General features: G+C 41.7%; 1 protein-coding gene across 2 annotated transcripts in view; it reads left to right on the top strand.

Annotated features, from left to right (window-relative positions):
• The window catches only part of LOC138260842 (tachykinin-like peptide), a 171,899-nt gene extending 151,805 nt beyond the window's left edge, over positions 1–20,094 (top strand). For both annotated transcript variants that reach the window (XM_069209267.1, XM_069209265.1), the window contains one exon: positions 19,919–20,094. In XM_069209267.1, the coding sequence (XP_069065368.1) occupies positions 19,919–19,968 (50 nt within the window). In that variant the 3' untranslated portion in view covers positions 19,969–20,094. The remainder of the gene's footprint in view (positions 1–19,918) is intronic.
• Positions 20,095–20,309: the final 215 nt, after the last annotated feature.

Raw genomic sequence — 20,309 nt, 5'->3', positions numbered from 1 at the left:
CACCACATGGTCTAAAAAAACTATTCATGATAATTTGCATCTTCGATCCTGCTAGAAACCGGGAACACAGAAAAGAAATTATTGTAGATGCTGCAGTATGTCTAGAAATACAGCAAATAAATTGCCTTAAGTGATGGAGATTGGAATTGCTCTGGGTCTACAAGGACCAAAATCCACCTTAAAAGTGGCGATGAAGCTTGCCTTTTTAGGTTTTGATTGCCTTATATTCTTTTTTAGGGTATCTTATTATGGGTCTTGATGAAAATTAAATTCTCAGCCAACAATTATAGAAACTTTGAACTGGACTGCAAGGTCATACAAATGCTGCAAGGCCTCTGTCTGGTCAGAGATCAGGCTGTAATAGTTCACAAAAGTACAAACGCCAGCACCCACCTCTGCCTGACCCTAAAGTCATATTCCTCAAGGGTCCTTAACTAAATTAAAAATCTCCACCTTACATGAGCGACTAAGAAGATAGCCACCCCCTGCAAGAGACATTTGCGGAGGCAAACAGAGACTGTGATGCCCAATTTGGCAACAAAATCCTAGGATTATTGGATTTGAAATAAGTTTTTTGAAGTAATATTATATTGGGTGAAGAAGAGGCTAACCAAATCATAACAGCACAAAATATACACTTATTATTAGCTCCATTAATGTTATTAGAATCAACCCTAATTATGCCCAATGACAAGCTTTCTTCCTGAAATGGTGCTGATGTCCAAGATAAACATTGCTATTTTCCAAAACCAACAAAATACTAACATATTTTCCCTTTGCACCACCCATGTGCCACCAAGACCCGGCCCCCACCTCATCCATCCCCATGTACCTCCCACCCTACCCATCCCCACCCCCAGAAATTCCCCCACAGGGGTGCCTCACCTCACTCCAGGGAAGTATAAGGTCCACCCTGCAACAAAGGGTGCTATGGAACTGCACCCACCAGATGCTCAAGAAACCCAAACAGGGGAGGGGAGGAACAGAAAATATAATGAAAAAAAGGTAGACAAAAGGTAGCAAGGTAAGCAAAAACAGACCATCAATCAGCAATAAGCATAGCAAGCAACATGACCTAGTCACAGAGAAGGGAGCGACAAAACAAACATTAACAGCACATCATCTAGCCAATGAGGTCATCCTGTAAGGTATTTAGGAAACTAAGGCCCATATTTATACTTTTCGACGCACAACTGCGCCAACGCAGTTGTGCGTCAAAAAATTTAACGCCGGCTAACACCATTCCAACGTGCCATGCGGGCGCCGTATTTATTCAATGACGTTAGCCGGCGCTGCGGAGTGGTGTGCGTAAAAAAAAATGACTTACACCAGGCAGCGCCGGCGTAGGGGAAAATGGAGTTTGGGCGTGAAAAAATGGGGCAAGTCAGGCTGAGGCAAATTTTTCGCCTCAACCCGATTTGCGTCATTTTCTTTCACTCCCAACCCCCATTGAAATGACTCCTGTCTTAGCAAAGACAGGAGTCATGCCCCCTTGCCCAATGGCCATGCCCAGGGGACTTCTGTCCCCTGGGCATGGTCATTGGGCATAGTGGCATGTAGGGGGGCACAAATCAGGCCCCCCTATGCCACCCAAAAAAATAAAATAATAATACCTACCTGAACTTACCTTAAGTTTCCTGGGATGGGTCCCTCCATCCTTGGGTGTCCTCCTGGGGTGGGCAAGGGTGGCAGGGGGTGTCCCTGGGGGCATGGGAGGGCACCTCTGGGCTCCTTCCGAGCCCACAGGTCCCTTAACGCCTGCCCTGAGCAGGCGTTAAAAAATGACGCTAACGAGGGTAGACGTCATTTTTTTTGACCCGCCCACTCCCGGGCGTCATTTTTGCCCGGGAGTATAAATACGACGCACATGCCTCAGAGCCATTTTTTAGTAGGGAAAGCCTCCCTTGCATATCATTAACGCAAGGAAGGTGTCCACGCTAAAAAATTACGCAAACACCATGAACTTTGACGCTCGACGCGTCTAACGCCAAAGTATAAATATGGAGTTAGTTTTGCGTCGGATTTGCGTAAAAAAAAATGACGCAAATCCGGCGCAAACAGAGTATAAATATGCCCCTAAGTACATCTTCCAGTAAGTTGAAAATATGAAAGTGACCCTTATGAAGTATTAGACTGCTAAAAACCGAGTAAGGTGACCCTGTAGTGCCTTAAAAGCCTCAAACATGCTCAAAAATCCTTTCTTCTTATGGCCACTGTGAAGTGAATGTCTGAAAAGAACTTGAAAGAGAAATCCTCAGGAGAACCAAATGATTTGTGCTGGATTGCTTTTGCCAAGATTTGTCCCTTCATGCAGACATCTGAAAAGTTCACCAACACAGTTCATGGGGTTTTTGGGTAAAAGCTATGCTTACACACGAGGCTAACACCCACAACCCAGTAGCAATCACCTGAATAGCTTTCCACCTTCTGGACTCCTTCTACACAGCAGACTCTCGTAGTGTTGGACACTCATTTACTGCTTAGCAGCTGAAAATTATAGTGAGCCCCACATCCCCTCTCCCAAATCTTTAAGAGAAGCGGAGTTAAAACTCACAATTGATTGGAGCTGCAAAACTGGAGGTGTGCAGGGAAGCTCCTGGATTAACACTCCAAAGATTTAGGTTAAATCCTCGATTAATCCACTCCTAGACTAACACTCAGAAAGATCAGGTTTTTGATGTAGCCAAGTTTTTAAATCGGTCTGGGTACCACCAGCAATCACGCTGCCCTGGGACTATTATGGATTCCATCATGACCTCACTGCCACCGGCACTCTCCTGTTCGAAACAGCACTTCAAGAACGAAGACGCACACAAGGAACTGAGACCACCAAAATGATTAGAAATGCCAGTCCCTTGGCTGTCCTATCGCTGTGTCTTCTTCAACTCCCTGCTTGCTTCTGGTGTGCTGCAGTACCAGAGAGTGGCCGTGGAAAGGAGCCTCACTTAGATGCCGCCGCCACAATTGCCACTGCTGCCACCAAGTCCCCTAACAAGTTCCCGAGATACTAGCCACGGGTTCTCATTATCGCATTTGCCCACGTGTGTTGTGCATTAACTCCCGTTAAGTGCCCTTTCCCATTAAGGCACCTTCACGTTCACCACAGTCGCATAAACTGTGTGTATCGCCCTTACACTGGAATGTGGCACGCTGTAGTTAAGATAATTGAGTAGTAGAGGGCTTGCAAAGGACTGGTACATGCAGTGCTTTAAATGGGACGGTACTGTCCGGTACTGAGTACCGGCACTTTTTTATTTTGAGAGGGAGAGTACCGGCTTATCTCAAGGAAACTGTAATACTTTTAATTGGAGAGTACCGGCCCTTCTCGGAAACAAGCAGGTACTCTGGCACAGAGTACCTGCACTTTAATCTTTCCATTTCAAGCACTGGGTACATGTCATACACACAAACCTTAAATTACTTCTCTCTCTCTGTTTAATCGGAAGATATTTTTCTCTTGGAGGTGGGATATTGTTTAAGTAATGTAGCCCTTCCACTGGGGGCAAAACTGTTCGTCGTATGCTCTCCATTCTGTTATAGGTACTTGCCTGCTACTCAGTCCCACAACTCGGGCAAAGGGAACATAAAGCTGAACAAAGCAGTTGTTACTGCTATGTAGGATTGAACATTTTAGCGGTCACAAAAAATAAGTCACAGATGATAATTCTTTAGAAGCTGTTATACTGCGTCAAGTACGAGAAATATGACCTTCATTTTAAGCGGTGCATTTTCAATTTCAATTGGCTTTTTACATTTTTTTGCGATGTGGTTTGCATAATTTAGCTCATTAAAATGGACTCTAAGTTGCCACACAAGAAAGGCATTAACTCTTTTTTTGTGATTAAAGATGTGGATAACATTTATTAGCATCACCGTATTAATGGTCTCTCAATCCAATCTCATTTCACTAATGGATGTGAATCACCAGTAATTTGGCCAGGATAAATTATGAGTAAATATCTATTGCTCTCACTTAGTACGCTTTTCACAATAATGAAACGTCTTTGAGGACAGTAAGTGATCTCTATAAAACCACAAAATTACAGTTATATACTAAAGTGAGCTAACATTTTTTATTTATTTACTAAGTAGCAGCACTGCTATACGTGAGTTAGGATTATTTCTATTGTAGATGTTTAGAAACTATTGTATTGCACGGATTTATTTGAAGGATAGTTGTAAAATTCGTATTCGTGGCTTTGTAGCCTGTTGTTTCTGTCCACATCACAACGTTTCATATTATATAGTAACAGAGTTTGATAAATCACCCCATTTTTGTAATGCACCTTCACATTTTCATCATCTGAGTCTGCTGACTTTAGTACTTTTTTACCACTGTGAAACATCATTAAAGTTCCTGTACTAAAAATATGTTCTGTAAATTGGAACTACCTCTTTGACATAATTAACTTCCCTGAATGGTGCCTAAAATGCCTCTAAGGCTTGGAAGGTGAAATATGATATATGGGTGCTGCAGTGTGTCTTTACACCTCCCATACAAATGCCGAAAGTATACGTCTGCCAGGAGCACCACTGTGCTCTGGCTGGGCAGCAGTTTAAATGCGAGGCAGTAAACATAGCAGGGGAACGTACCTTTGCCTTGTAGACGGTGACACGGGGAAAGAGGAAGTGCCTTAGCCATCTATAAGACATCCATAAAGTTTGTCTTGCAAGCCCACAGGGTAAGTTGCTAATATATAAAAATAGGACATGCCACATATTGTAGTTAGTGTGCTCTTCCAGAGAAAATGAGGGCAAAATCTCTTTAACTTTGTAGGCCTTGTTACACTTTTCCCTGAACAGGCCTATGTGCAATTTAAATCTTTGGGGACTATTTCAAAACTGCACTATGTAGCATGTGAAATAATAGTACTTCTACACTACTACTCACAATCTACACAATTCTCTTCACTAAGCTATGAGCAGAGAATGCCACCTTTCCTATTTTTTCTAGGCGGAGATTTTGAACAACGTAGCAGAGATATTATATATTGTACATCTATCTCTCTCTCTCTCTCTCTCTCTCTCTATATATATATATATATATATATATATATATATATATATTTCTTATATAAACATAACTTTGATGCCGTTTGATGAATCTTCACAAAAATACAACAATTTCCCCAAAAAACATCTACCTCAGTTCCTTCCCAGAAAGTTTTGACATGAGTGTCAAGCTGGGTGTGGAGGGTGAAAAGAAGGGGGGGGGGGGCAAAACAAAATTTCTGCATGCAATTTCCATTTTCGAACAGTAATACGGAGAATACAGCTAAACAAAATTACATCAAATTTGGCAGAAATCTAAATCTTTGCTCATAAATCACACTATTTATGATTTGGTCTAAGTTCTTTCAGCCATTTTTGAGAAACTAAGGTTAAATAAATAAAGAAATCTGGGTGGGGTTGTTAAGATATGCTCTGATTGGCCACTTTAAAAAGGAGTAAGCAATCTTGATTGATTGGTCACAATCTGAACAATATGTTGAGACTGTCATAACAAAATACATGGATTAGCCCCAGTGTCCTAGAAATTAATAAAAAAAAAATACATAAGGGGTCAGGGTGAGAATACCCTAACCCCAAAAGGTTGGTGTGGCGATCTCAAAGCGATCACCCCTTGATTGGCTGACCACAAAATGGACAAGATGTTGTGGCAGTGTCAACAAAATTCTGGGACATGGTTCCCATTGAAATGCATTGTAGAGAAAGGCTACTTTGTATGGTTGCAAAAGGAGCATATGTAAGGGGTGATACCAGATTTAACTCCCAATAAAAATCATCTGCTTGTGGTACTATACTAATATTAGGAATAGTGGTGTATTTTACACTGTGTAAAATGCTGATCCTCTGTTGAGATTTGAGAACCATGTTTGAGAGAAAACTGGTTTCTCTAATGATTTTCTCCTAGAGGTCATGGAAGGCAGTCCAGAAGCTTATTTTCTATCAATTCACACTATCTTACTGAGCCATGTGAGAATAAAGCCTCACATCCTGAGTAAAAATATGTACTTCCAACAGAAGCAGCAGCCTGTCAGTTAATTTCCCAGTCTTCTGCCACAGCTTTCCACAGCATTTTAACTGAACAACTAGAACACAACTTGAGAATCAAATCTGCAAAACCTAAAACATTACCTTTTGAAATTAACAACTAGAAGGGGGTCATTTTGTTGCAGAAATAATACTTAATGCAGTATAAAGCAGAATTAGCACATATTTTCTATGAGTTCTCAAATATCTTCCTCATCCATTTCAGTAAAACATTTTGGCATGCAGATTGAAACATGGACTTTCAACAGTAGCTGCAGCCTACCATTTAACTCCCTGTAATCAACCGCAGTGTTACCATGTTCTAATTACCAGCTAGTGCTAACATTCTATGTTTAGGACAGTGTTGTCAAAATATAGCCCAATCGTGGAATTAACCAAGTGATAATTCAATTAAAAAATAGCAATTAATTGAAAAGCCCTTTGTCACGATTTGAGAACTCAAAAAAGTGTTCTCTTTTTGATTTCCAGAGCACTAACCATCATTTGAATAAGACACCCCCCTTATTCTGTATATTTATAAAGGAAATGCATCAGTTTTACAGTTTTGATTGTATCAAGATAACTTCAGGTGTGCCACACCTTACATGCCAATATTTGCAAAGCAGAAAGAGGGAGATTAAATTTGTCCCCATTGACATGTACTAAAGTGGAGTAAATTTCAGGCGGGAGAAAGCTAAATTAAAAATTGAAAGCCTCTCTCCTGAATTAGGTCTGTTGATGTCATACCACACTTTGGAACACTGAGGGGAGGGAAGTGGCAGGGGTACAAACTCATACAGTGGAGGGGGGTGAGGAAACAGTAGAAAGTCAGCAAACTGACCATGTTTGGCAGTCAGGAGAGGCAGTAACAGCCCAACAGCCCATGCAGGGCTTGCAGGAGGGGTAGTGGCAGAACAGTGGACATTGGAGGGCGAAGGGAAGGGAGGCAAGGGTAGCAAGCCAATCATGCAGGCCAAGTGATAAAGCCAGCACAGAGAACCATGGAGGAGGACTGGAGGGAGGGACGGTGGCAGCACAACAGACTATGGAAGGCAGGAGGAGTGGGCTAGGGGCGGGACAATGAAGGGCAGGGGTTAGGGAACAGGGCAACAATCCGATCACACAGGGCAGATGGGAGGACAGTGGCAGTACAATGGACCCAGAGAACAGGAGGGAGGGGACAGCAGCAGAAGACAGTAGACAACAGAGGGCACAGAGGAGGGAGGCAGGGGCAACAAGCTGAACACACAGTACAGGCATGAGGTGCAGTGGCAGCACAAAAGACTATGGAGGACAGGAGGAGGGGATAAGGTCATGGACTAGGACAGTGGAGAATGGGAAAGAGTGCAATGGCAGAGGCTACAAGCTCTCCAGGAGCACAGGCGGGAGGGGCAGTGGAAGAACTAACGACCATGCAAGGACAAGCAGAAGGGGAAGTGACAGCGGAGTGGATCATGGAAGGCAGTAAGAAGGAGAAGTGGTAACACAATGGATCATGGAAGGCAGGATTCAAGGAATAGGGTCACGGACACAGAAAATGAAGGGCATGGAAGGTAACAGGGGCAGCAATTGGACCACACAGGGAAGGCAGGAGGGGCTGTGTCAGAGCAAAAGACCATGCAGGGCAGGAGGGAGGGGCAGTGGCAGCCCAACATAACATAGAGAGCCAGAGGGATGGTGCAGGGGCATCCACACAGACAACGGAGGGAGGGGGAGAGAAGCAAGGGCAGTAAGCTGTCTAAGCAGGGCAGGCAGGAGGAGCAGTTGCAGTACAATGGACAATGAATAGCATGAGATAGGGGACAGTTAGTGAAGGAGACAGGGAACAGAAACCAGACAGGAGGTAGCAGGGGGAGCAAGCTGACCATGAAGGGCATGGGGTAGGAACAAGGGCTTGTAAATGAAGAACAGAGGGCAAGCAGGAGGGGAGCAGGGGCAGAGGCAACAAGCTGACCGTAGCAGGCAAGTTGTGGCGGGATGGCCACCAGCAGGAGTTGGGCTTGTGCCATCTGCTATTGTGAATGGCCAAAGTCTGTAGGCAGTGGAGATGTTCACTGAATATGGTCAAAAACCCAAACAAATATTAAATGGATGTTATAGTCATGTATGGTAGCATGATCTTCCCTAATGTTAATAAAAACATAAATTCACTGAAAAACACAATAAAAAAACTAAAGTTATAGTTAGGGTTGGTAATAGGATTCTAGCTTCTGTGAAGAATCCTACAAATTCACTGAAAAAAACAAAGATTAAAGTAATATTATAGTTAGGTGTTTAAATGAGTTAACAACTAAAACGTATAAACCTAAAAACACTGAAATTCATTAGATTTAGAGTAGTGAGCTAATAATAATTTGCACTCTTGCCATGCACTATATTTATGACCTCACATATTGCATCACTCATGGCATGTTCAATGAAATCATTGATCACATTACCGATGAAATCATCCAAGCTACTGTTCCTCAAATTACTCTAAAGTCCAATTGGTCAGTTTAGAAAACAACATAAGTACAGAAGGGACCACACACATATACACCATACATTGACTGTATGTGCATCTATGAAATATAAAAAGTGTAGAGCTAGAGACAAGTCTGATTCAGTATACAAAAATGTGTTTGATGAACAGTTTTACTACTAGCAAAAAAGCAGCACTTCATTTAAGCAAGGTGCCGACTGAGTGAAACTAACATGTGTTGATGATGACAGAGGAGACTGTGGAAAATGTTTCCATTCGCTTTCAACCTACGTCTAGAGCATGTGCTGCACCATGCTCATTTGATACTTGTTTCAGTATAATAGGTAGATGTACCAATTAAGGCATGTCTTGTGTACTTGGAAAGATACAAGCAAATATGTTTCCCCAGGAGTTAGTCTCCAACGGGTGGCACCATCCCAAGAGGAAGACACATAGTCAATAATCTATGTTTATTCTGGGGAGTGGTGTATGGATACACCACTTTCAACTGATTGGTCTTGCGAACAACCATTTTATCTCATTTTGCGGGTGCTTGGATCTTGATAGCATTAATAGCCTGAGGACAAATAATTTGTACTTGTGTTCAATGCCAGGTCCCAAGATGGCTGTCAATACTTCCTGGTTGAAGTGTTGACAGCCAATCAGAGCTTTGCATTTCCCTGAACAAGCTTTTTATTATTTGCAAACCCATCACACCTCTAGATAGCTGTATTTCATTTTCCTTTACTATTTCAAAATGTACTGAACAGATTTACACCAAATAACAAAAAGCACTCCTTCTGGACCAAGAGCAACCTTTCTGCCAAAATTGGTTCAATTCCGTCCAATGGTTCGGGCTGGGGTAATGTCTAAAATCCCAACGGGAATAATAATGGGAAGTGCACATGTTTTACCCCACTTTTTTCTCTGCCCCACTTGACGGATCACCCTGAAACTTACCATGTATATGCTCTTGGAAACACTCTTTTTGGAAAATTTTGTGAAGATTCATCAAACAGCACCAAATATACAGCAAGTTAAAAAACACTTTTTCAATGGAAATGCAAACATAGCCCTAACTATAACTGCCTATTGGCGATTACCAGTATGTACTATACATATATATTTACTTAATTACAACAAAGGTTACAGGGACAAGGGACATCATAGTAATGTTCTGAATATACTTGCACAAAACCAGATAAATGTAGCAGTTATATTTAGAGTTATTCCAGGTAACTATAACTCATGTCTTAAGGTAACTATAACTCGTGCCTCCACCATGCACAGTTCCTTCTTCAATAATTGAACTTCTAATGTTTCATTGATATTTTTATTTATGTCATAAAAGTTATCATGAGTGCTGTAATATCTGGGGTAATTAGCAGCGCAGGTGCGAGCTGTAGTTACCTTAGGCCGCAAGTTATATTACTTGAAATAACCCTAACTGCTGAATTTTTCTGGTTTTGTGAGAGTAGATTCAGAAGTTAACTATAACGTCCCTGTAACCTTTGTTTTTTTAGTGAATTTCTAAGGGTTTTTTAAAATTCTATTTCCTAACTATAACATCTTTCTCACATTTGTTTTATTTAGTGAATTTCCATTTTTTTAACGTAAAGTAATTTTCATTAGTATAGGTTATTCTAACCACCGCTGCTAATGGCCTTTGGCCCGGCAGCCAACCCCCTATAACTACCCAACTCTTCATTAATCCAACCACCGCTATGCATTGCCTTCGGCCATGAACAGCAGGGGTTGGCAGCAGGGCATGTCCTGAGGTCAGTCGCTGTGGACAACCCTCTAACCACCCTACCCAACACTGTGAATGGCCTTTTGCCATGTGCAGCGGGAGTTGTCTGCAGGGCCTGTCTCTCTAGGAGTGAGAATATGTGCGAGCGGGTATCTCTGGGTGTAATAGTGGCTATGTGAGTGTCTGTCAGGGTGTGAGAGTGGGTGAGATAGGTTCTAGATGGGTGTGAGTGGATGTGACAGTGTCTGATTAAGCTCCAAGAGATGAATGATGCATTCACCTCCACAAAGCATTTCAGATCATTTTTCAATATGGAATCACAGAGTAAACACACTTGCTTTGCCTTTGCAAATCCCAGGAGCTAAGATAATTTGTACTTTCCAGAAGTGGAGCTTCATCTAGGGCACCTGGTGAATTTATATTCGTAAGTGCTTCCTGCTAAGGTTTAACTTCTGTGAAATGAGCCTCGTAGCCAGAATGGAAGCTCGTCTGCTTGTTTATCCAAAAAAAGTTCACAGCTTTAAACAAAATGTCTATCCAACTGGAGCACCTTCTACAGGTTCGTTAGTAAGTGTTACCTAGCTTGTTGAAGGTCCATTGTGGGGGTGGGCGGCTGCACAGGATTCTGAACAGATTTACACACAAAAAAAAACTTAACGAAACCTACCTTTCTGCCAAATATGGTCCCATTATATCCCACTGCCAGTATATATATATGTATATATATATACACATGTATATATATATATAGAGAGAGAGAGAGACAGAGAGAGAGAGAGAGAGAGAGAGAGAGATAGAGATCTAGGAGTCATGAGTAGGGGTCCCTTCCCCAGCCCATTTAGAGCCCTAGGGGCAGGGCATGTTTAAAGGGAGAGCAACACACCCAAACCTGTGACGGCCCTGGTAATGACTCTGCTGATTTGATTAGACCTCCACCTCATCCCCCATGGCTGTAACTTAAGGTAAATGTAAGGGGCAGCACAGCTCCCCTCTCTGAAGCTTTAATAACCTTGGGGATCCCATCCCCGTGGCCGTCTAACTTAATGTGGATACAGTAGTTTTCCTGCCAGCACTACAACTGGCAAGGAAACATGTATTGGCTCCCATCTGGCGGGAGCATTTTAAAATCTTCTACCAAAGGAGAGCAAACGCTAAGTCTGGTCCTAACAGGCAGAACATTTTAAAATGCTTTAGTCTGCGAGGAGCAGACTTCTGTTCTGTTTCCCTGTCCACACTAAAGTGGCCTGCAATGACTTATTTTTAAAGTTTTTAGCTCATGGTGGTGTCCCTAAAAGGGGCAGAGGTACCAACAAGCATTTTTCCTAATGTAGTAAAGGGGTGCAGGGAGTACAGCAGGCCCCCATCTCAGCAACATGAGAAAAAAGAAGACAGTCAGTCACATGGGTCATCGAATCCATGACCATTGGAGTTAGAACTGTTGATCTGGAGGACAGAGACCTATTGTTGCAGGTTTTTGGGTTACATTTTGTGGCCTAGAAAATGTTTAAAAAGGCATGTTGAAGCTATTTAAAAAAAAATACTTAAAAAAAAATATTTCATGACAATTACTTTTAATAACTATTCCAATCTGTAAATTTGTAAAATTTATATTTGATTCTAATTATTGGTGACCTTATGACAAAGAAAATAAGTCTACCTTATATATGTTGCTGTGCTGAGCTCTTTCTAAAGCCAACAGGTCTGCTTGTTATATTTTCATGTTGTGACACTTTGACAAAGTTAGCTGATCTGCCTACTTAAAATCAATCTCTTTACATCATTTCATCACATAATCAGTTGTACACACTGTTGAACTTGGCTCTCTCTGCAAGGGTCACAACCAAGCTTTTTGTTTTCACCCCACTTATTTTCTGAACCCATTTTTGGCTTTTACAATATTGTCTCCTTTACCAGTGTTAACCAGTGCAAAAGTGCTTGTGTTCTTTCCTTAAAATATTGTAAATTTAACTTACATCCAGTTGGTACATTTAATTTACTTATATGTCCCTAGTAAAGTGGTACAACATGTACTCAGGGCTAGAGCTGGGTTGAACTGGCAGAATTCCACCGAGCTACATAAAAACTTCCCAAGAGTCTATGGAGTTCTGTGAATGGGCAGAAATTGGCATGATTTTTAGCACTGATATCTCCTTCTGCACTGAAAAATCAGTGTGAACTGCACCATGCGGCACACCAGAGGGTGCTGCTTCTTGAGCTGATTTTCTACTTGAGCAGCAGCTTTCTCACTGTGAACTGTCATAACCACCAGCATTGAAAAAATCTTGCCAGGTAGCGAGCTGCATGTGGGAAAGAAACTCTGCCACATTTCAGTTGGTGGAATTTGGCTAGATCTCACAATGCAGAGTGGGCAAAATTCCACAAACATCACTGGTGGAGCAGAATTTATCACCCACTCCTATTCAGGGCCTGTAAATTAAATGCTGTTATTAGGCATGCAGCACTTGTGCTATCCACTTAAATTAAATAGCCTTTCAAAACATGCCTCAGGCCTTCTATTGCAGCCTGTGTGCAGTTTTAAACTGCCAATTCATCTTTTTTTTCTTAAAGTCCTCATTTTATAACAAAGGACAGGAGGAGCCCGAATTGTGTCCCAACTCTGGTCAGACCCCTAACCAGAAAGATGACACCAGAGAGGTAACCTACATCAATCTAAGGAAAGGAGGCATGAGGGAGGGGAAGAGGAGAAACAGTCCCATGCCCTCACCTCCTCTCTGTTGTGTTTCATTGTTTAATCATTGGACTCTTACCCATTCAAATATCTGAGGCATAGTTGTGTTTTACATCCCCCAGACTAAGGATATTAGAATTATTTATTTAGAAGACTAGAAAGGGTTCCCACAGTTAGAGTTTCTCTTCACCAGCAATATCCAGTCTATATGAGTAAGGGGAAGATCTAGATATCCACTTACTATATATTTCCAGATGAGCTATTAGCACCAGGTAAAAGATAAGATGAGCCTGAAGTTTCTCCAGTTTGTCATGTGAGCTCCTCCCAAACCCCTCTTGTATTCCAAATACAATCAATGGTAGACTTACCTCTATTCGTCTCTTCGTAATGTTTGAAATTGTCTTACCAACTTTTTTTCCAGAAAGTTTGAATTTCTGGGCACCCCCACCAAAAATGTACGTCATCCGCACCTTCCAGGTCGCACTTCAGGCAGTCCAATTTTAGCAATCTTTCTGGGAGTCCAGTAGGCCCTATATACTGTGAACAGGTGATTCCTCCTTAGGGGTGCAGATTTCACCACAGACCAAAGTATACTCATTGATACCTGTCAATGATGAGAGAGGTCAACGGCCGGCAAGTCAGATTTCCAAACATCTTCCGGTAGTGGGAGAGAAGCGTCTTCTGCTTGTATTAGTGACTAGTACCATTTTAAAACTTCTTTTTTAATTTCTGAGTATCTCTTATTGCTCTTTCCCAGTCCGTGACTAGCCCTTCCTTGGGCTCTCCTTGTAACCAACTTTTGATTTGTAGCCAATTCATCTTGACAAAATCATCCTTTTGCCAGACCTAAAACTCCCTTTTTAATACATATAAACCCCCTTTAGGGTAGGCCCTAAGCAGTCCATGATGTGGGGTATATTGTATTAAAAAATATGGACACATACTTTTACATTTTTCATGTCCTGGTAGTGAAAAACTCACAAATTTGCTTTTCACTACTGTGAGGCTTTCCGCTCCTGTATGATAACATTGTGTCACCTAAATAACTTTTGTTTGGGAACAGGAACGAATCTCATGTTTGGTGTCCAAGGAACTGTGATTTAAAAAATCTATTTAATGTAAGGTCAGATTTTAAGTCACAATTCAGAAAATATCACTTTTGGAAAATTATAATTTTCATGCCCTAAACATTTGGTGCCTGCAGCCTGTTTTCTGGTTCACATGACTAGGTGCAGTTGGCAGTTGGCATTTGCGTATTCCTCCCAGACAGTCACACAAAAGAGAACTATTTGTTAGCAGAATGGGTCATCCAGAAAGAATGTGTGGGGCAGATCTGTACACAGCTCCACCTGCATTTCAAAGAAGCTGCCTCAGTGCACACACAAAGAACTTCTTATGAGCCTTTTGTGACCCCAGAAGCAGTGGAGCCTGGGCAAAGAAGCAAGAAGTTCCAGGTTCCTCAGTAATGGGGAAAGTGCTAAACATTTCTTCCACTACAACGCTGACACAAGGTATGAAAATAGAACCCGCTAACTCCCTCTTCAGAACATACTACCAGAAGAAAGACTGCCTATTTGCATGAGGGCTACCCTGCTGGCCGAAGTCTATCCAGCTGTTTGAGGACTGCCTTGCTGCTTCAACCCAAGACTACCACAGGGTCTCCAGGGGTCAGTCATCTGGCCTCCGGTTCTAAGCTACAGGGACACCTGAGGCTTCTGAACTGTAGCTTCATTGGACCTGACAAAGCATGATGCAACCTGATGCAAGCCTCCTCTCTGCAGCTCCAGAACAATGGCTTCATCAACCTGGTGTAGTGCGACGGATGTTGACACCAGCATCACAACTACTGATAGTTTCTGACATTGCTGATTCAGCATGATGCATCTTGGTGCACGATAATGCATAGCAGATCCTGCTCTATGGCTCCTCGAGGCAGTGCTGCACAGGCTGACACAAACTCCCTATCCTGATTCTCATGGACACAAGGTACTATCTCACACTTGGTTCTGTCACTGACCTGTGAACCATCGAGGTTGGCCTGAACTTGTGCAACCAGGTAACAGTAGTTGACGCTATATTTGTGCCCTGTACCCTAAAATATTTGAAACAGTATAACTCCAATTCTACTGATTGGATTTTTGTCATTCTTGTCTCATTTCATTTAATATATTTTACTCTATATTTCCAAACTGGTATGATATTTTTCATGCATTGTGTTTTCACTTTATAGAGTACAATATATGTGGTTTTCACATTGCCTCTAAGTGAAGACTGACTCCATTTGTGTCAGGCCACCAGAGGTTTAAGCAAAGGTTAATTAAGTGACTTTTGTGGTTCACCCTGACAAGCATTGTTTCACCCTCCTCAAACAATAACCTAACACCCAACTCCTGGCTGCAACGCCAAAAGCTTTGCACTGTAAGGGTAGGCCAGGCGCTGTACCCGAACCAAAGCCATTCACATCCAAAGACTGTACACAATGGGGGTTGGGCACCTTTGGGAGGGTTGGACACAGGGTCAGGCCACAAGCCAGGGCCTACATCCAACCCCACACATAGCCAAAGGCAGTGCAAAGCCTTACACAACACTGGTCCAGTATACATCAACAACCGCATATACTTTCACTCACACACATCCCCTGCCTTCAGAAGAGCAGAACAGGAGGTCAGTCATTCTCATACTTCATGCCAAAAACATGGAAAACCTCCCACAACATATCAGACCCTTGTTGTCACTTCTTGAGTTCCACAAGAAGCTGATGAGCTGACTCTTCTAATTACTCTAAGGGGCCGCTCACCTAGACGCCTGCTCAGGCTTCGGGATACCCTCATGGGGGATTAGTGCGCTATAAAAGTACACATAATACAGCATGACATAGACGGAGTTGAGCACAAACTGGGATTGTACAAAGATTTGGCCACCGTCCAGGGCCTGTGCTCAACACCACCCGAAGCAAGGCCAAAGGCCATGTGAAGTGGGAATTGGGTGTTGGGGGGGTTAGGTGCAAGGCCTGGCCATAGGCCCAGCCCCATGGCACTCACAGTCAAAGGTCGTGAACAGTGGATGGTAGGGTGCCTGTGGGGGGGTGGACACAGGGTCTGGCTCCATACACCAGGCCAAATACAGCAATGGACTTTGTAATGTACATTAAGAAATTCATGTCACATCACTGAAAAATTCAAAGGTTACTGTGACATTATAGTTAGAAACAGTAATAATATATTACTTTACAATAAAAAAAAAGAAGAAATTCAGTGAAAAAATAAAGGTTATAACAATATTAAAGTTAGGTGAAAATGTCAGTTAAAACATATTATTTTAAGTGGAAAAAACACTGAAATGTACCAGTTATAGTTATCTCAAGTACTATAACTCTTGCCCTAAAGTAACTATAACTCACACCCTCACAATTCTATTAAAGTAGTCTTTAATTGGTTTACCTCCTATTTAACAAATCATTCTCAAGTAGATAAAATTTAAACATGTGTCTCAAAGTCAGTTAGCCTGCAATAAGGAATCCTCCAAGACTATCCTCTCTCCAGCCCTTTCAATATCTATCTTGCGCCTCTCTGTGTGACCCTTAGACACTCTGGGATTCTCTTTCACCTCTATGCCAATGATACCCAAATCTATCTGAAGGTCATATCCCTGGATAACATCATCCTCGTATCCAACACCTTTGTAAGAATTCAGTCATGGATGTCAAATCACCACCTTAAACTAAACCCTTCGGAAATAGAATTCCTTCTTACATCTCTGAAGAAAGCAAATCCATCTTTATAAGATTAGAAGGGTTTTCTCCTTGCCTTTAATTGCCAAACCTTCATTGTTCGGAATGCCACATAACTTGGCTTTACCCTTCAAAGCGGACTCAATCTTCAGAGTTATACTGCAGCCATTGCTTAGAGTGTCTGGTTCCAACTAAAATCAGTTGGACAAGCTTTGGTTCTTTCCAGACTTGACTATGGGATCTTACTCCTTTCAGCCATCCCCAAAGTTCACTCAGATCAACCCAGAGAATTTCTGCATTTACCTGGTTACTGGTCACACGAAACGTGATAATATAATTCCTATCATGCTGTCCTTTAATGGCTGCCTGTAGGGGTGAAAGCCCAACCTTAAACTGCCTCCACTACACACTAGGCACTGTACAGCTCTTCGCCTGCCTAAATGAAAATTTGAAAGCTTCAGGTGCAAAACATAGTTTAATAAATGATCAACCTCTTCTCCTAAAGCCTACCACCTTTACACAAGAGTGATTCAATACCCTGTCATTCTCTGGAAGCACCACAAGAAATTGGAGCTCACCCCCTTTGGTCCTCCTTATGACCACATGAAATTACCTTCAAAAAAGAACTCAAAGCATTTCTTTTTGAAACACACTTAAATCTTTTTTGCCTAGTCATTCTTGAACACATTATTTTCATTTTCCACTATGTTGTATCTCAAATGTACTACTGCATTGATTGTTTGGGAATTTTACTCATGCACAGCTTTTCTCTCACTTACTCTTGTCTATCTGCTCTAATAAATTCTTGTTATTCCCTAATCCACTCCTGCTCCTAGTGTACTCTTGTGAATGCTTTGATGTCTCCAGACGAAGTCTGCTCTCTATAAAAGCATAAAATTAAATAAATAAAACTCTTAGCTCAAATGGGCCCAAGTGACCACAGAGGATTGGACCCTGCAAAACAAAGGAGATCTATCTGAAGAGAAACTTGGTGCCAGCAAGCCTACTTGGAGAAGTTGAAGAAAGATGGGACTTTTACTGCATCTCCAGAGGACTGGGACAAGGTGCTGAAGCATATCAAGGGAAGTGACACTCAAGTGAATAAGAACACCAAAATCAGCCAGCTCAAAGCTTTCTAACTTCCTGGAAAGGTATCTACCCTTGTGAGATCCTGCCCATCTGCAGCTTGTAGCCCTGCCCCACTGAAGGATTATGACTTCCCAAAAGTGACTAGGGACCACATGCACAAAGATCCGGTTTTGCGACTCGCACACTTCGAGTCTGGAAGACCCTGTCCAGCAAACTGTAAATAATACCATAAGTTTGGCGGTAAGGCCTAAGAAAGGGGTGAGGCAGCAAATCTGTCTGACCATAGAAGCAACATCCAATACCCATGAAATCCAAGTTTATTCCATGCAGAGCCTTTAACACCTAAAACAACATATTTAGTGGGAGCTAAAAGATGACATTTCTGACTGCGATGGATCCCCTCCATCTACAGCCTTCAACATTGCTCCCCCACAAGATTTTGACTTCTTTTTTAGAGAGTACATATTTTGGCCCAGACAATCCACTTGGTGTATCTGAAGCCTGCTCCATTGTGGTTGGCCTGAGATCTCACCTAGGTCCCATTCAAATACCAACAATGATTTTTGTTTGGCTCTTTACTTTTTCTGGTTACCTTTTGTCCAAAAACTTTAAAAAATCATATCTTCAGTTCCCATTAACTTGGTTTAATAAGCCTATTGTCTTTTCACTTATTAAATTGTCCTCTATTCTAAATTGGTTTGGGAATTATATTGTATTGTGTGTGTTTCTTTAAAAATGTTGGCGCTGGTACTGCTTTACCTTAGCACACACTTTTCTGGGGATTAACTGCTGTTCATGCCATAGCTCCCTGGGTTCAGAGGCAGTGCTCCTAGTTTCTCATGGTGTCCTCCACTTTAGGGCAGTGTGGTAAAATGCCATGGTATTCTTTGGATTGCGGGAAGGATTTCTCCAGGTTACCTCACCTCGAAAGTAGACAGAATTTTTAAAATAAAGTTCACAGTGGTGTACCTCAGCCCTCTGCAGGACATTGTGAAAATTAGTAATTTTAAAGGTGAAGGTGCAATCCCACTGGTGTTATTCCATTAGCAGGGGATGTGGTCAGTGAATCCATTGAAGCTTTGGAGCTCATCGCATGAGCAGCAAAACAAAGTATTATAATTCTGCTCCTGCACAACTGTTTTGATCGAGTTAATGGTGCTCTACTCCTGATGGTTGACTCCAGGCACTTCTTCATCCTCCATATGCCTCCTGACCTCCATACTTTAAAGAAGTTCTTCAACTTTTCTGAAGACTCTGAAATCACTGCTTCTTCATTTTACTGTATCATCTTAGCTATACGGCCCTGAACTTGCCCTTCTGTTCAGTCCTTGTGGTCCTGTCACCTTGGGTCTCTGTCAGTCTCACCCACAGGTCCTCAAGCCATATCACTCTTCTTGTTTTCCATCCCCTCTCAACCATGGCTTTCACGTATTGCGGTGACTACTCCTAAGGTACCTTAACAGAGAGGGTGCAGAGCAAGTCCACTCTGCAGTGGTCATGGGAAAAAGGTCAGAGACCTTGTGTTACTAGGCCCAACATAGAGTTCAGGAAGCCCAGACTACAGTTCAGGAGTCACAAAACTGCAGATAAGGATTGATCTGTTGCATTGTTTTTTGGTTATTCTTCCTCACTCCTCACTGCTCCCAGGCTGCATAGGGATGAGCTTATGTGATCTGTGCGTATCCACCCAACCCATTAGTCTCACATCATTCCTCAATTATTGCTGTTACCAAAGAAACTCACCCTCTGCCTATTCCACAACTGCGTAGCATTCTTTGTGAATTTCATAATGACAACTCAATTAAAAATAAGAGCACATTTCTCCCTGAAGCAATCTTATTCCACCTTACAATATACATAATAATGCATAATAATAAATATAATTTCTTCTGGCAGTGGAAATGCGCCTATCTACCTAAACAATATATATTTTTTTTTGTGATTTGTCAATCAAAATACAAATGAGAACAGACCTTTGGAAAATTGGAGCAAGTTGCTAAGACCAACCACACTTTAAATGTAGAATGATCCTTAAGGCATTTCAGTCTTCTTTTAACTTTCTCTTGAAAGCACTAGAAGACCATAATAAGAGCAGGATGTGTACTTTAAAAATGTCAATAACAAAACATAGCTACATAAATTAACTAAATGTTCTGTCTTTTACAGGATCAGCTGACTGGACCGAAAGACAAAATGCTGTATGGGAATATAAATAAAGAAGTTCACTAATATGTTAATGACAGATTTTTGTTCAAATGTAACATAAGAAAGTGCTGTAAAATTGTGTTAGCAATTAAATGCTTTTTAGAATCATATATTTAATAAAATTATGATTTATAATACTTTGTCCAAAATACACTTTGCAATTATTTTAAGGTTCAGTATATATATACTATGGTGTGCATCTTGTAAATGGTATATGTTACCATGGTTGAGTGTGGAGAGGGGCCATGACGGGTAAGAGTTGAAGATTCAAGTGGGACACAATGCCCCTAATCTTCATCAGCAATGGTAATAAATAGCATATTGCATTCTTACATTCGCATGCATGATTTAT

This window comes from Pleurodeles waltl, chromosome 10 (assembly GCF_031143425.1).
Source record: "Pleurodeles waltl isolate 20211129_DDA chromosome 10, aPleWal1.hap1.20221129, whole genome shotgun sequence".
Lineage (NCBI taxonomy): Eukaryota > Metazoa > Chordata > Amphibia > Caudata > Salamandridae > Pleurodeles > Pleurodeles waltl.
Note: the sequence above shows the minus strand (reverse complement) of the source record. Positions and strands in the feature narration are given on the sequence as shown.